Source organism: Protopterus annectens, chromosome 5.part1 (genome assembly GCF_019279795.1).
Source record: "Protopterus annectens isolate FY-2018-M chromosome 5.part1, PAN1.0, whole genome shotgun sequence".
Classification (NCBI taxonomy): domain Eukaryota; kingdom Metazoa; phylum Chordata; order Ceratodontiformes; family Protopteridae; genus Protopterus; species Protopterus annectens.
This window is the reverse complement of record NC_056736.1, coordinates 685,753,211-685,771,281: the sequence shown is the minus strand read 5'-3', so window position 1 is coordinate 685,771,281 and position 18,071 is coordinate 685,753,211. Positions and strand designations below refer to the sequence as shown.

Genomic DNA, 18,071 nt, shown 5'->3' with positions numbered 1-18,071 from the left:
TCTGTCAGACTGAAAATACTGAATCCAGATATTTCAGATGCTAAGTAAAAGAGAATGAAGCAACGTAGAAAACTGTGTACATCTGGATGCAAATAAAAGCTGTTCAGTATAAAGTCTGCATAAATCATAACAGACTGAAGACCAGTTATATAATTTTACAATCTTAGGTCACTCAGTTGTTTTAATACATAAATATAAAAACACAATTTTGTTTTTCATGTGACCAATGTCATTGTGTTACAAAATAAAGAATTATGCATACATTTATTCTGGTTAGTATTTTTGTTTTTAAAATACTTCTAAAATATAGAATAACAGCAAGGATTATATAAGGTATCGATGCCCACATAAATATCTGGCGATTATGGACCCAGGCATATTGGCATACTACTGACCACCTGATAATGCTGGATTGGTCATTCATTGCTACCAATTGCTTTATATTTCAGAAACATTAATATTTGCAACCAGAACACCCATTTTCTAAGCCATATACAGTGGCGTCAAAATAAGCAGGGGTAGCTAAGGCATCCTTCAGCTAGCAACAATGTACAGCACATAGTTTGGAATACCCACCCAGGTGGTCTCATGCAAGTTGCGGGTTGAAATCTCTCCCAACATGCACTGAGTCTACCTCAGGGCCCACTACCAATGAATTGTACCTGGTGTATTTCTCATAGTAAGTGTCTGGAGGGGGCCTCTTCAGTGATAACCAAACCACCTTAACTGACTCATTTTAATCTGAAGGAGCAGTAGCTGTACTCCAGAAGATTCCTAAACTACAAAGGTCCTCCCTTAGTCATAGACATATGGCCAGCTGCCCTGCAGAGGACCCTCACTTCTGCTGCTTGTCTCCATTGTCTTCTTCATAAGGTTGCAGCACTATCATTTGTGTACTCACCCACCCACTCACCAGTCTGTCATACAGTACACTTTAACTTCACTTGCAAACAAGATCCAAAGTTAATTAAACTCTCCCACTTTAGAAAGCTTCACAAACTGCTCCTGAAGACAGTGACATACAATTTCTTGGGCAGAATTATGACCTCTGATTTATAAATGCCAGTTTTCATTCTAACAGCTTTGTGCACATCGATGAACTGTTCCAGTGCACATTGAAGACCACAGCCACTTGATTTTACGAGAATATCTCCAGGAACAAAAAATGCAACCTTCACATCCATACCATCAACCGTATTTAGACCTAGGATGTATTTTGATATCAAGTCCATAAAAATCGCTAACAGAAGTGGAGACAAGAAACATCCATAGGCGACTCCTATGCCTACCCGGAATGCATTTTTCTGAACATCAACAATGTCAGCACTACAGAAACCAAGTGGTAACAGTAGTGGTCTTCAGGACCCTTACTGTTACTGTCATAACAACTTCAATGAAACATTTTTTGTTTTTATTTGTTAACCAGGTAAGCCTCCTGGTCACAAGTGTCCCTTTACATGTTCATCTCTGGAGCACTGTCTGATTAAGTGACTTATTCAGAGTCACACAGAAGGCAAATTGAAATGGAAGGAATCAAACTCTGTATGTCTGGCTACAAGAAGCAGCTCCTTAAAAGCTTATATGCTAAACTCTCTGCACTAGCTGCCAGTCTTTCTGGAGTATATGATCATATCCCTTCCACAGGTCCATAAAACACATGCAGACAGTGCTGGCAAACTTTCATGACCCTTCAGTATGTGTGAAAGAAAAATAGTTGGTCATTTTTCCATGGGTAAGAAAAAAGCCACATTGTACCCACACTGCTTCTCCTGAATCCCAGGTTCGACTACTGTTTTAAACACCCTCGTACAGGTTTCATCAGATAGGCTGAGAAGCATAATCTGTCTGTAACCTGAACACATTCTTTTACCCCCTTCCTGACAATTGCGGACTAAGGATCTTGTTTTCCAGGCCATATTACAATTGTTACCTTCCACTTAAGACTGAAAAAAAACATGTTAACCACTACACTTCTGCTATGTTCAGTGCATTTGACATGGATCTCATCCGCTCCTGTGTCCATAGTACAGACAAAGTGGAATTGTTATTCCATAGCAGTTACATTAGCTACAGAAATGGATCTTGTTTCAATAACTGCATCTGACACTGCTTTCTAAGATTTGTCCAGATATGGCGCAGACTGGATGGTGCAGTGGCATATCAGTTAGCATTGTCACCTCACAGCAAGAGGTTCTCCAGATCGATTTTTGGCTGGGTTACTTCTGTGCAGAGTCTGCATCTCCTCCATGCATTCATGAGGGTTTCCTTTGGGTGCTCTAGTTTCCTCCCACATTACAAACACATGCATCTGGAGTGTTTCTCCCTGGGCCTCCGCTGAAAATGTACTTTGTTTCAAGTCGGACTTTCCCAGTAAACAAATGTTAAATAGGTAAAATAAAAACAATGAAATAACTTTAGCAAGAGGAGATTTCTCTCTCTCTCCTTCTGATGCCCTTCCTGTGGGAGGGCTAAAGACGTCTTGTTGAAGTTTCAAGTAGTTTATTCAGTTAAACAGGTAGCTGGACAAGTGTTCTTGTTCTAATACATTACATTCAACAGCTCAGTTATTTAAAGGCAGTTACAGACAATGGTGGGATAGTCCAGGGGATTTGATTGGAGGAAAATCTGGGAAATGGAAAAACAAGGAGCCAATCCCAATACTTAGAGGTTAGTCCCTTATTTAAATATTCCTCAAAGACGTGTGTGAGTTTACTAGCTCAGCAACATGTGGAACCTCATTCTTAGTTACAAGGGTTTTATTTTTAACAAACAAAAGATGACAACACACCATGAGCTACCAATATAGAACTATATTTAAGAAAACACTTTGGTTGAGCTTCATTGGGTCCATCTAATAGAGTGGTTTATACTTTGATCACTGAAAAGTTCTGTAGAAAGTGGTTACCTTTGTTGAAAGAGCTGTTAGTGAACAACACAAAGGCTTTCTACTGAATTTTGAGAAGAATTTACAACGGAGGACCCACTCGGCTCATTTCCTCTGTACTCTTCATTTCCAGACTAACAGCAATCAGTTCTCAGGTTAGCAAACAGTACTAACCTTGAAAAATTACTGGTTTCCCAGGTAGCAAATGGATTTACATTTTGATGAGCATATAATTTATTAAACTGTGATAAAAACTGACTTTACCTGATTAGTAAGCTGTTGGCAGCATAAAGTAATTCCCCAAAACTTTAATCTAACTCAGAGAATTCCACATTTAAAGAAATCCCTGTGTAAATATTCTACATTTGTTTTCTGCCTGTAATTGATACTGCAGCTTGGTTTCTTGTGAAATATTATCTAATTTCCTTCTGGTACTGTCACAGCATTCAATGCATTACAGTGTCCTCTGTTGGCTAAATGATTCTGGGTAAGGGAGTTAAGCACTTGCATGCAAGACATGTCCACCCTTAATGAAACAAGTCATTAGGTCAGTGATTCTAACTACAACAAAGGGCCAATATGTGCATTACAATTTTTTTCTCTTTGTGCATGCTGTGACTTCTAAATATTTGCTGTTGTTTTGTATATGCTTTATTCAGGTATATATCAAAAGCTGGAACACTGAAAAGTTTGAATACCAAAACCTCGAACTGGAAACCTCAAAGACTGAAAATTTCGAAGCCGCGGAACATCGAATTCTTTACCAGGGGAAAGAATTTGGTGGGCCGTTTCTGCAGCTTCGCTATTTCCTCCACTGTGGTGTGATCTTGGAGTTGGTTAAGTAGGGGGGTGTGGGGGGGCACAGCTCCCCATGTTGGGGGGTGTGGGGGGTGAAGCCCCCCACATTAGAAATACTTTATAGTGTTTGTGTGTTTCCCGTTTTGTACTGGAACAGCGATTTTTTCCAGGGAAAAAAATCGCTGTTCTCAGTCTTCGAGGTTTTCAGCTTTCATGGTTTTGGGTTCGATGTTATAACATTCGAAGTTTTGACACTTCAATGCTGTAATACAGACCTGCTTTATTCTTGTTATATGTGAACAACCCTAACATTAATGCAGTCTTCAGCTGTCAATAGAGAATCTTACCTTTATATGGGTTGTGAGGTTGGAATAGTGGTTAAGGTATTTACCTCACAGACAAGAAATGCAGGGTTTAATTCCCACCTTGGGAAGGAAAATTGGCTAGCCTTAAATGGTGTTCATGAGGGCAGCTAACCTATGATATGGCCTACTTATACTGGAGTCATGACGAGACTAACTACCTTAGTCTTTTTAAAAATTTGCGATTGAAGCTCACACAGCTAACCTGATCAACAAAGCTTAATTAAGAATATCTGTTAATCATAAAAAAGTAGTAGGCAGCCAAAAAAAAACCTCCTAAACTTTTCATTAGATGCCATTAGTAATGCGTTTAGTGAAAGTAAAAGTCAGGAGAGCAAATACACTCCCATTTACTTAAATGAAGAAAATGACTAACATACTGTGAACATGCTGCCATTTCTAGGATTTTACTCCATACACCTTTTCAAATGTGTACTCAGTATACAAGGGTTTACTCTGTAAATTGTTGGTTAAAACAAGAGTTTGTCTGTTGTTATATTTCGATATGCCTTGTGGTGTTATCTCTCTTCAATTATCCAATATTGTAGATAACAACTTCTTCCTTTAATGCACATATTTGCATATATAAAAATGTAAATCTGTTGCACAAGGTCATTCATGACCAAGAGATTGTTGTGTTATCGGTCTTTGCAATATACATACATTTCTCTACATGTGAGGTAATCAATAGTCCCTGCACCTCCTTGTAGAAAGTACGCAACACTATGGAACCTCCAGTCTAAAACAGGGATTCAACCACAGACAGATGTCCAGTCATATGCTTCACCCCCTTCCACCTAAAGACAGGTGAGCAGGTTAAACCTTGTTATACCTCTTGTCCCCTGTGCCAGCTCCAACAGGTGCCTAGGCATCCAATCAAACTTCTGGAACATGGTATTGAGGGTTTTATGCTTCCACTCCAGTGGTACGACACTATAGTAAACTCAGAACTACTGCTTCGTGCGGGTAAAAAGAAATTATTGCAATCATGAGGTTAAGTGACCTCTGAGTTAGTTTAATTAGATTAGCAAAGGAAGAGGAATGCAAAATCATTTGTTTACTGTGTTCCAAGCCCAGTATGATATTATCCACATGCACTCTGCTGGCCATAACTCTGACCAAGTGTTGGAATGGACATCCCAGGCACAAGCTATCCAATGCTTCTTAACATTTGTAAATACAAATGTATAATTATTTCCTTCATTTCTAAGTTATAATATTTTTCCCTTTTTGTGAATTCTTTGCAAATAAGCATTGCTACTGTATTAGAATAATATATCTGTGTATTACTATTTTCACTGCACTTACACGACTTACAGCTACAGCATTTTTTCACTTCTGACTGGAAAAATCTAAGCAAGATTTTGAAAGATGTTAATCCCTAGTGAACCACACTTTCACAGCTGTAACTTTACCATTCAGTGGGTTTTATTTCCATACATCTACATGTCAGGCAATTTTATTAGAACTAGCCATTCCATAGTTGTATACAATAGGCCTTATAGGCCTTATATGGACACAATGCTCAGTCTGGTGTAGTGAGTCTGAACTGCTATACTTGTAATCAAAGCTCAGAAGTTTATTATAATTTATTGTAGTACCAGGTATTGCAGTGCAAAGCACGTCAAAGGATATGCTTGGTTTATAAGTATATTTGTTCTTCATTAGATAAGATTTTTGTTTCACATGTAACGTGGGTGGTAAATTGTGCACACTGAGGGTACATCTGTTCAAAGCACTCACTACAATTTGTCATGCAAATGCCATGGAGTCTTAATTCTCTGACTTAACTACTAGCATCAATATGCAGAGCCTTGCACTAACATCTTATTTAAACAACAGTACCTCACTCATGTCCTACCATACACACAAACTCAAAGTATATTTATCAACTTCTTCTAATTCTCTTGAAAGTAGCAGGTACTGAAAATCTTCATTTTTTAAATACGTTTGCCCACCCCCCCAACTTGTAGGAGACCATCAGCTGTCTCAGAGACCCTCTCCAAATCCACCATGTCTACCAAACTTGACAAGTTTCCAACAGACGTCCTCCATCATATGTTCAGAGCCAGTGAGGAGAAGGTACACAAGGCTAGTATTGCATATGCTGCCAATTAGATTTTTTCATGACCAGAATTCCCTCGCCCTTTGTACAACAGTGCACAGTCTTGCTGAGGACACAGTAAGGGCAGGCTGGCATATTGTCCCACCTCCATGGTGGTTCAGTCAACCCCTGCCTCCTTTGAAGACAACACTCCCTCCAGCATGTTCACAGACTGTACTACAGATAAACCATAACATGCAATCATGTATGCCCCTCCCCCTGGATGTTTTAAAAATTGCATGTGCAGCAATTTCTGGTACCTTTCTTTAAGAATTGTGTTTTGAGTTAATCCTAAATTAAACTTGAACATAAGATCCATTCGGATAAAGCATTGACCCATTTATTTAAAAAGTCATTAAATAAATATTTGACACTGACCACTGTTTAACTTGAACCTACTCACAATCAGTGCAACTAATGTCATATTAGCAAACATTATATATGTACTTATGTATTTATTTATTAACTGAATTAGATCATTTAGTTACAATTGTCTAGTTCCAATAATGACCGCTTAGAATTGATTTGGTTGTAAAGAATATCACAGCATGCAAATGAAGCCAAAGAGAGAATCCAACCAAGAAAACAGTTTTCCAGGTGAGCTAAACTTTAATTTATTTATTTTATTTTTATTTTACATTTGTTGTTTAATGTTTCTATTTTCATGGGACAAGCACAGACTAAACAGTGTCATAATACGTGAGCAGACCTTCAGCTATACAAAGGTCTGATATAAATCTGTGTGCAGATTTTAGTTTTCTGCTGCATTTTGTAATCCAGATGACTGATAATAGCCAATCTACATCTAGACTATTCATTTTCTATAACTGAGATCTTTCTCATAATTGGAAATTTAGAAAAGAAAAAAACAGCTTTTGTTACCTCGTGAAAGAATGCAATACTGCATCAGAACTCTCCCAGCAGAACCCACATCCACTGAACAGCAAGCAGCATCATACTTGCTTTTATATTATTCTGAAAAATAAAAGATACAGATCCAAGTTTCTATTGCTTCTGATAATGACAAATTTCCAGAGGTATGTTAAGATTGCCTTGTCCATTGTTCCGTGAGAAATAACTTTTGAGTAAAAAAGATGATCCATTAAGTTTCCAGCAAATTTTAAATCAATAAAGCAGACTTGTGTATCAGCTATGTAATAAATTATATATATATATATATATATATATATATATGTGTGTGTGTGTGTGTGTGTGTGTGTGTGTGTGTGTCTATATATATATATATATATATATATATATATATATATATATATATATATATATATATATACAGAGAGAGAGAGAGAGAGAGACATATATATATAGATACAGGTAGACATATAAGATTGTTTAATTTCATTGCAAGCTCATTTCACTGACAAAAAAGCTGTAATACATTTTGTCAAAAACTTATTTCATGAAAACCATTTTTCATCAAAACACATTTAATTGAAAATGTCATATATATACTAAATATAACTACAAAAGCTTTTTTGCAGGGGGACAAGCCCTCTGCAACACCCCCCAACACACACGCACCCTAACATAAATATACTAATTCCACAGTCACACAACTGCAGAAAAGAAGAAGTCTCACATACTTAATCACTGTGGTCTGCACACAAACATGTGGCACAACATAACGTGGGGCATTAGCACAGTACAAATACTGAGCAACAGAAATTTGTATTGTAATTCCAATGCTCCAAAATCATACCAGTTGCCATTTTCTATACTGGTAATGAAATAAGTTTAAGATGAAATGTGCCACAGCTTCATTTATTTATGTATTTGTTTGTTTTGCTAAAATGAGCTTACAGTGAAACGAAATGAGCAAAAACATGCAGTTTTGTATGTACACACACATCAGAAGTGGGAAAAAGACTGTCATTTACACAAAATTGTGAATGACAATTAAGCTTCTGTTTTATTCATTTACTAACTGACTGTGTCTACCAGGATTATGTGTCTTTTTGCAGGAGTGATCCAGGAAAACTGGTCTGTATAAGTGATTTAATGAAACTGATATTTTAGCATGCTATGACACATTACTGTCATGTATCTCTACATGGGGATATCCCAGGAACACTGGACTGTTAAAATGAAAATTATACCATGTACAAGTGGCAATTGAGGGAATCAAACTTAGCACCAAATGATGCAGTTTACCAGCGGTGCAGAGCTTTTGCAATCTATGCAATACTTACAAATCAAGATAACATCCATTTATTTATTCTCATAATACTCAACTCAGTTTAATTCAGGATCGCAGTACACTCATGGCCTGTCTTGTTACTGGCACAAGGCAGAGGAACTATGGAACTAATCCTGAATGTGGTTTCAATCCACTGCAAAATGCATGCATACACACACACACACACACACACACACACACACACACACACACATTCAGTATTAAGACATGCACATGCCTACAGTCAATATGGAGGATTGTCAAGTCATCTCTGGCATCTTTTTGAGATGTTAGAGAATAACATCTTTCCTGCCAAAACCCTATGCAAGCTCACCTGAGCTGAGAACCAAACCTGAGGCATACACAGTGTTTGTGCATTTAGCATTTAGTATTCTGCCTGTTTTTTTTATTCTTTTTTTCTTTTTCTTTTGCTTTTTTTCATTTCCCAGTAATGAAAGAAAGACTGAAGGAGATGACATTTTGTGCGTACAGGCAGTCTTTAGTGTGGCCCTTTTTCAAAGTCATATTTACAGCAACACACACAGGCACACACATACATACAGCATCTATATTACAAGATCGAATGCTTAGGTGATCGAACATCTAAACATTGAACTTGTAATATCGAACCCAAAAACGCTGAACGGCACAGGAAAACATGTTGGTCGGCCACGGGAAAAAAATAACTTTACACCCAAATTAAATGGGGGCCTTTGCCCCCACATCCCCCTGACATGGGGGTTTGTGCCCCCCCATACCCCCTAACTAAATAAACCAACTCCGAAATCGTTCTAAAGTGGACAAAATGGCAAAAGCCAGCAAACAGCCAAGGGAAATCTTTCCCTGCGTTAAATTGGCCATTCGCTGTTTTTTGCTTTCGATATTACAAGTTTGATGCTTTGGTGTTTGATCACCTAAGCATTCGATCTTGTAACATAGACCCCACACACACACACACACACACACACACACACACACACACACACACACACACACACACAAACACACACAAACACACACACACACACACACACACACACACAGACACACACACAAACACACAAAACTTCCAAGCATATATTTTGTACCAATTACATGCAAGCTTAAAGCCGAGGGCTAAGCTTCATGTATTCAAAAAATAAATAAATAAATAAAGAGACCTACTCAGTGGTTGTTGTTAATTACTATCCAGTTTCTTGCTGACCATAGTACAGGAACTATATTCATGTCATTCATATTCACACAAATCAAATGATCAGTATGTTACTACAATTAATTTCTCCCTTTATTTACTGCTGTAAATCTGCTGGGAAGGGGGGTCATATTATTATTATTATTATTATTATTATTATTATTACTGTTATTATTAGTAGTAGTAGTAGCAGTAATGAAAAAGAGAGAATGTTTACTTTGAGTGGACATCTGGCAGTCTGTAAAATTAACTAGCTCTCCACCTGATGGTTAGAAAATCCTTCTATGTGGCCCACCTAATCACAAAAAGGTTCGCATCTAGAACAAAAGAGGTTATTGTGCCTCTCTACTCATCACTCATTAGACCCATCATAGAATACAACGCCCCATTTGGGATGAACCTTACAAGACACCTACAACAGCTGGAAAGTCCACAAAAGTAGCTCACCAAGAGGATTACTGGCCTCAAACAGATGCCCTATGCAGCCCGACTCCAGAAACTCCAGCTGTACTCGGTTGCATACCGCTTACTCAGAGGTGATCTTTACCTGATATACAAGGCCATGTCTAACCCAGAATTGATGGACATGCTCCACCTAAAAAAAAACAAATCCCGGAGAGCCACACGCTCTAGAGATATAAACCTCACCACAACGATAAATAGGACATGCTGGAGGGATAGATTCCTGTCCCAGAGACTCCCCATGCTTTGGAACAGGATTCCAATATACATCAGGCAGAGCCCCTCACTAACACTCTTCAAGAGAAACCTTGACGGGTGGATGGGAAACAGAAAATTTACCCCGGGGATCACTGCAGTGGCTCTGCTGGACAGTGGCACAGGGAACTAATGGCTCTGCTGGACAGAGGCACAGGGAACTAATCTAAGGGGGTGGTGAAAGCCAACACATTCTGGCTAGGCTTATAAATGCCCTTGGGTAGATAGCCTAGTACTTACCTATGAACCTATGAACCTATGAACAAAAGATATTTTAACAGTTCCGATGAACTGAAATGCATCTACTAGATACTAACATCTAACAGTTTGTTAGTTACCACATAAGGCGTAACACACCTTAGCTTGATAAGCACTTCCTGTAGCCCAGGGTACAGGGTTTGAGTCCTTCTACCTCTATTCACCTGCTGTGTGTGTCTGATCAAATCATGTAACTATTGTGCTCCTGGATCACCCCTGGAAAGAGACACTTGTGCCCCCTGGTTAACAAATCAATATAATATCATTGTCTTGATATAAGGGCTTACATCACAGCAGTAATGAAACAGGAACAGACTTTGATACTGGTTGGTACAGGAATCATATGTGAGGAAGAGGAAGAGGAGGAGTCACCAGAATATAGACATTTAAAACTGAAATCTTTCAGTGTAGCCCTTGGGTTACAGCAGATGGTCTACATTAGTGGAACAGAAGGTATGCTGCTTCAGTTTAGACAGGATAGCATAAAAGATTACAGTATCATTCAGGTACACTTCTCAGTGAGAATATCTATGGATGTCTTACAACACCCGTGTGTGACTTCTTCATTTACATGTGGAAGGAACATGAGCTACTGTGCATTTTCTTAACAGTGACCTCAGAATTTTTCTGTATATACTTTTTTGCCACATCAAGCCCCTTGGCCAGTTAGGCAGAAGAAGGGGCAACATTGAGTACAATGCCCCATTCGGAATGTGATTGAGTACAATGCCCCATTCGGAATGTGATTGAGTACAATGCCCCATTCGGAATGTATCTGACCCGACACTTGCAGCAGCTGGAGAGGCCACAAAAGTTCCTCACCAAAAGGATAAAGGGTCTCAAACATCTGTCCTATGCTGCCCGACTGAAAGAACTCCAGCTCTATTCAGTCGCTTACCGCTTGCTCAGAGGTGACCTTTGCCTAACATACAAGGCCATGTCAAACCCAGATTTGATGAATATGCTTCACCTCAAAAAATCTAGATCCGTCAGAGTCACAAGGGCGGGAGACTTAAACCTCGACACGGCTATTAATAGGACATGCTGGAGGGATAGATTCATCACCCAAAGACTCCCTATGCTGTGGAATAAAATCCCGGTATATGTGAGGCAGAGCACCTCGCTGGCCTTGTTCAAGAGAAATCTTGACCAATGGATGGGAGATCGCAGATATACCCCAGGGATTACCTCAGTGTCACTGCTCAATAGAGGCACAGCAAAATAATGGGTATAGTTCCCCATACTAAAGGGGTGGCGTAAGCCACAAAACTATGGGCTAGGCTTGTAAATGCCCTCGGGCAGATAGCCTAGTATGAACCTATGAACCTATGAACCTATTAATGCATATGATGTGATAATGCCTCCATTTTAAAGTGCAACACAGATTTTTGCAAATGCAATTCTCACATTATGAACTTGGTAATAATGAGCATTTGGCCACATCTAGATTTTCAGACATGATTGAATTATGTGCACTGTAAATATAGCAAATGGAAATTAACTACAGCTGCAAAGGAAGACATTTTAATAGTTCAGTTGAACTGAACTGACTCTACTAGACACCAATAATTTACTTGTTTCCTTTATAAAATATTAAGTTCAGTCTCCTCCCATAAAGTAATAACATATTTTTCATGAGACTTCTTTGCCATGGCTTGTGCACCAGGTGGTATAAGGCATTCCCTATCCTAACGGTAAATCAGTATCCCATCTGCCAATGTTTGTATCCAGCTCTGTCCCCCAAGTTATTATGGGCCAGAACCAGAGTTGCTTTTTCAGCATCCCTGAAATTTGTTCATTGGCGTGTGTATCAGTTTTATATCATTTGGAATTCCACGCATGGTATGGTTTTTACTTCAAGGTTATTATAGCAACTTTTCTATGAATAAACATAAGACAAACTCATTTCAATAATACTGGACAGCAGAAACCACAATACTAAAAGTCAAAACAGAGACTGTTACATTTTTTTGTGTTAAGCAGCTCAGCCTGACCAAGATTTCACCAGTTTTCTTTCTAATGCAAGGAAATAAAGTACAAAGACCTATCTTTCCAAGTTTAGGGTTCGGGACAGATGGTAGGATGGAAACTCACAGTCTGGAGGAGGTATCAGTTCCACTGCCTGCTATGTTTGAGGAAATTGCATGCCCTCACCATGACTACATGGATTTTCTCTGGGTACTGTGGTTTCCTTCCAGAACATACTTGGCTGATTGGCTATATTGAGCTGTTACAGTATATAAGTATGTTCTCATGGTCTTGGTCATGGCTGAAAAAGGATCCATGGACCAGCGTACTGTTCAGTTAAAAAATGAAAAATAAGTACAATGTTCCCCTTGGTAAGTTCCTTTCCAATCACCTGCAGCAATTGGAGAGACCACAAAGGTTCCTTACAAAGAAAATTCACAGTCTTCAAGATCTGTCTTACGCAGACAGACTGAAATTGTTGTCACTGTACTCTGTGTCATACAGACTGCGGCAACCTGTGCCTTCCATATAGAGCAATCGCTGACCCAGCTTTGATGGAAATACTGCACATTCGCAAGTCAAATGGCACACGGGTCACAAGCTCAAAGGACTTTATCCTGGTAAGTGACATCAACAGATCTTGCTGGAGAGACAGATTTGCCTCACAGAGGTTCCCCAATCTTTGGAACAAGCTTTCTATTCATGTTAAACAAAGCCCCTCACTGGCCCTATTTAAGTGCAATTTGGATGATTGGATGGATAACCAGAAATTCACTCCGGGGATTCCACCTGTGTCCCTCTTGGATGGGGCAATAGCCACTGATTTTAGTGTTTGCTTGAATCAAACACCCTTGGAACACCGACTGAACTTGGCTAGACTTGTAAGGGCCCTAGAGCTGTTAGCCTAATAACCTCCTGTGATCCTATGATCCTATGCTGAAACATTTTCATTTGTCCTGATTGACTTATGTATGTGACATAATGTCTTGAAGATTAATACTTGTGAATATTTCAATACACATATCCTAAAAAAGGGAAATGAATGAAGTTAGCAGTGGTACAACAAAATAAGCAAGCAGTAAAGAACTGTCAAAGACGGGAAAGTCCATTGTATTCTATCAAAGCTTTGTTTCAGTGACAAGTCAATATTAGATACAGCACAAACTAGGCGCAGCACCATAAAATTGTCTAAGAAAACTGTTTGAAAGAAGAAATGATTTCACATCTAGTTATAATGCCAGCTAAGGTATTTGGATGTTTAAAGCTATAATTTTTGAGGTCTATTCACTAGGAAGAGAATAAACGTCAGCAGGGGGAAAAAAAATATGCTAAGTATTCTCCCAACACATAGCAGAGTGTGTGCTCCACATGCAGACATTTATGTCATTCACATGCTTTGAATTTGATGCTAAGTAGACCTCTGAAGCATATCCCAGAAAACTAATAAAAAGTACATATGAATATAATTTCATTCTCATGTTCCACTTCAGTCTCCCAAGTTACTAAGTGCTATTCTGTGCTTTCTTTTATGATGACGTTCTCCAAATGAAATGCTACATCCCGCTCCCAAGTGGGACAAGTAATGTAGAGTTAGCATGCCTGCTCGAGCCAAACATTTAATTAGATCAGTTATAAGCTCATGGGAATACATCAAAGCTCTTAAGTGCAGGGGATTCAAACATGTTATCTATCTCTCAAAGGCAGGAAGTGAAGTCCGTTGAAGATTTTGAAGTCAACCACAGATTAAATTCTTATTTTACTGCAGAGTTCTGTGTTCTGACACTAAAACCACATCCTATTCATTACTCTCTGACTGATACTTTAATAAATACATTGCAGGAACAAAAGTTACAGACAAGTTTGAAAAAAAAAATGTTACAGATGAGTTTGATTCAAGTCAATTATCCTTGTCTGTTTTGGAATGATTCTGTGGCTTCAGTAATTTATAGTAACTGTAACACAGCTCCTCAGTTTCTTATATTCAAACTGCATTTCTGTAAGAAACCCTGATAATTGCTTTCTTCTGTTAACATAACCTGAAATCAACTCCATGACCTAATTCTCTGTAAGCCATATCTAATATCCTTTCTCATGTTCACAGCCATTTATATGCAAGTATCCCAGAAAATTGTAGCAGTTTTCTGTTAAACGTGAACAGTTCCATATTAAGTGTGAGCTCATCAGTTTTACTACTGCATTAAAAAGGACATACTGCGGCACTTGTGAAGTAAATTCAAACAAGTAAATAAATAAATACATAAGGAAATCAACTTGTAACATAATGAAATAGCCTTAAATCCTCAGTCATTTCCCACTAGTCATGTTTGCTTTTAGCATGAAACTGTCATTTGAAGATTGCAAGTCTATGTTATAAAAGTATTGAACAGAGCTATGAAGAGCAAATGCATACTGTGGAATTTCTTTTGTCTAAAATAGATACCGCAATGCAAATGTATGCATGAAAACAATTAATAGCAACTCAAGTAAAGGATAGGCTAAAAACAAATGTAGCACCTGTCTTTATAAATAAGCATCCTATTGTTATGCGGAGGGCTTGCTAATAACAGTTTTCAGATTTATAGCTTTAAACATTAAAGGCAAAACACTAGCAGTTCTGTGACTTACGCTTTCTTGCCACATATAGTTCCTTGGTACCAGTGTCTGCAGGTGCTGAAATACTTCTTTTTTGTTCCAATAACTTGCTGTAGTGCACACACATTAGGGCTAGAAAAAATAATAATCAGACTCGGTTTTATGGTTCAAAAGGAAGAATAAAAATAAACACCTGTGAAAATACACTGAATAAGTCTGCAGTCATTCTCATTTGTAGCTGTGCCTTTAAATTGTGATCTTTTGAAAGTCTAGATGGCTGGAGAGTGTTCATGTTTCACATAATAAGTATAAAATAATTGTATTGACTTGACAAGAAATACTAGGTAATGAATTCTACATATAAACTGCTTCACATTATACTTTTAATTATTTTATTGTCAAAATATTAGTTCTCTGTTCTTCAAACCAATGCCGTTGAAATTTGGGAATATTCTGTGAAGTCACAAATGCTTCATATCTTATCTGTTAGAACATATTCTACAGTGATCATTCTAGCTATAATAATATGTTTATGGACTGTCAGCCATACATGTGTCTGAACAGTTTTAGACATCAAATAAAAATCTGCTACTAATATTTTGTAGCATGTTCTTCATCTATTAAGTTATAAATAAGAGAAACAAGCTCTTACCCCTCATTTCTGGCTCTTATTCGACTGTGAGTGACTATTTTGTCATAGGCAGAAGAGTTTGCCTGGTCAAATGTGCATAGTAAAAAACCTGCAAGTGCAGCTAACCAAAGAAGCGTCATCTTAAGTTTCTCCCTGCTGCTCCTGGCTTGTCAAAAAGGAGAACTGGCATTAGTCAGGCTGGGATAATGACTTTATATACAATGAGTAACGTGTGGGAGGAGGGACTGGGGAAAGTGATGTCAGCTTTAAACTATACATTGAACCACCCTCCAGAAAATAATAAACTATAAGCTGTAGCTAATGTACCAGCACAAATATATTTCTTTGTTTCATTTATATTTCAGATATTACAGATTTCTATTTATGTATCACTTATTTTCCAAAAATGATTATAGTTATATGATTTATTGTGCAGCATGAGTGAAAATTCTAGTACATTTGTTTAATCAGTTTTCAAAGCATTCAATTATCGACAATATAAATTCATTTTACAACAATGGCATTCAGATAAGGTGTTATTACTCCACAGTGAAACAAATTATTTTAGTCAGGTTTATATAACTCAAAGGCTTTCTTTGTTACTAGTATGTTGTATGTTTAAAGGCTTACTTTTTCCTTTTGCTAACAATTTAAATCTCAGCTTTTGTCTTCATAATATACTCACTTTTCACCACACATTAGACAGCAGTTATGTTTGAAATGTGCACAGACTTGTCTTTTTATGAAATTCCAAAAATTAGGAGTAATATCCAACAAAAATGCACTCTAAGGTGCAAACATGTTTCTGAGTACAAGTATAGAGCAAACTGATAATGTTGCAAGGATTTGTAACATGTTTTACTACTGATACATTTCACTTGTGATTTTACTTTTACTGAGAAATTTCAAAATACTCTTGGTATCTACTGCTGAATGCATTCAATGTATTATATCACTGCACCTTTATTTTTAGCTTTTTGTTCTCAGCTTTTTGTTATTGGATTCTAGAAAAAAAATTGCAGAATGAACACTTTGTGTGGTTACGTATTACATTGATTTTAAGAGTACTAACTTGGTTTCACAATGAAGTGCATCCCTGGGAGTGGACAGTGGAGCAGAAATTTCTGAATATCTTAAACCTTATCTTAGCCAGGCTTTATCTCTACTGGGATTTAGTAAACATCTGACTCCCTCTGCTGCTTAAGAAAAATATTGCTGAACATACAAATCTAGTCCCAGTAAAAGATTTTTATAGTGAGCTAGTAAACTGTTTAATGAGAATTCTAATCTCTGTAAGTACTAAGAAAAAGTTAAATTAAACGCAATACATTGCCATGTAATAGTCTCATAAAATTGACTCTGCAGTGGTCAAACAACCAGCTGTGGTGTAAATCTTTTGACTTTTCATTTATAATTACTTAATGAGTACATTTTTTTGTACTGTTTCACAGTACTGTATGAAGCTGCAGGACTCAGGATTTAATATGACATAAACTCTGTACCCCTAGGCAGTTTGGCACTACATTTACAAATTAAACACTTATCTATGTTTTACTAAATAAATGTACAAATCACCAGGAAAGCCACACACACATAGACACCTGCTTTCTAAAGTCCCCATTTGTCAATTTATTTAGCAATATATTGCAGTAACTGTTTCATACAGTTATACTGTTGCAGTATTAACGTTTAACAAATAACTTTCTACTATAGTTGCACAGAAAGTTGATCTTAATTTTTGCTTTAGTTTCTACTGTTATATTTTAGCATCGGTGGTATCATCTTATGGAACATAAAGCACAAACACAGCTAACTACTTCTATAAGGAATGGGGTCTTTGCATCTTTGCATAGCAACAGCTCTCTCTCCAGACTAAGAGGAAACTGGTAATGCTTCAGTCCAAGGACAATGGCTCTGCACATGTTTAAGGCCTATCCCTCTGCTTTGTGTTATGTCATTTCATGAATATGTTACCAGTTTCACAGACTGAGCCATCTTCCTTCATACAAATAATGATCTTGGGCTTATTTTTGTTTGAAATGCTATTATAAACGGCTGTTTGCATGTATATGGCCCACCCTGGATCCCATTCATTTTCCCAACAAGTCTGCCATGCACGTGTCAAACTTTCACCATGTAGCTGATTGTTAAAAAGACGTAACTTTGCTTTGTAGTTAGCGGTCTCTCTCATCCTACAGCAGTAGAGTCCACACTTCACTCCTGGCTTCTGGTCATTGTCTGTATGAAACTTTGCATGTTCCCCTATGGTCTGTGGGTGGTTTGGTTGGGTAACTTGGTTTCCTCCCATTTTCCAGAAACATGCTGGTTTATAAACCACTCCAAAAAATGCCTGTAAATTACATTTACCTTT

At 37.7% G+C, this 18,071-nt stretch overlaps 1 protein-coding gene across 7 annotated transcripts in view; it reads right to left on the bottom strand.

The window, feature by feature from the left end:
- The window catches only part of POSTN (periostin), a 218,761-nt gene extending 202,879 nt beyond the window's left edge, over nucleotides 1–15,882 (bottom strand). For all 7 annotated transcript variants that reach the window (XM_044073314.1, XM_044073316.1, XM_044073317.1 and 4 more), the window contains exons 1-2: nucleotides 15,722–15,882; nucleotides 15,103–15,201 (exon numbers count right to left, since the gene is read on the bottom strand). In XM_044073314.1, the coding sequence (XP_043929249.1) occupies nucleotides 15,103–15,201; nucleotides 15,722–15,840 (218 nt within the window). In that variant the 5' untranslated portion in view covers nucleotides 15,841–15,882. The remainder of the gene's footprint in view (nucleotides 1–15,102; nucleotides 15,202–15,721) is intronic.
- Nucleotides 15,883–18,071: the final 2,189 nt, after the last annotated feature.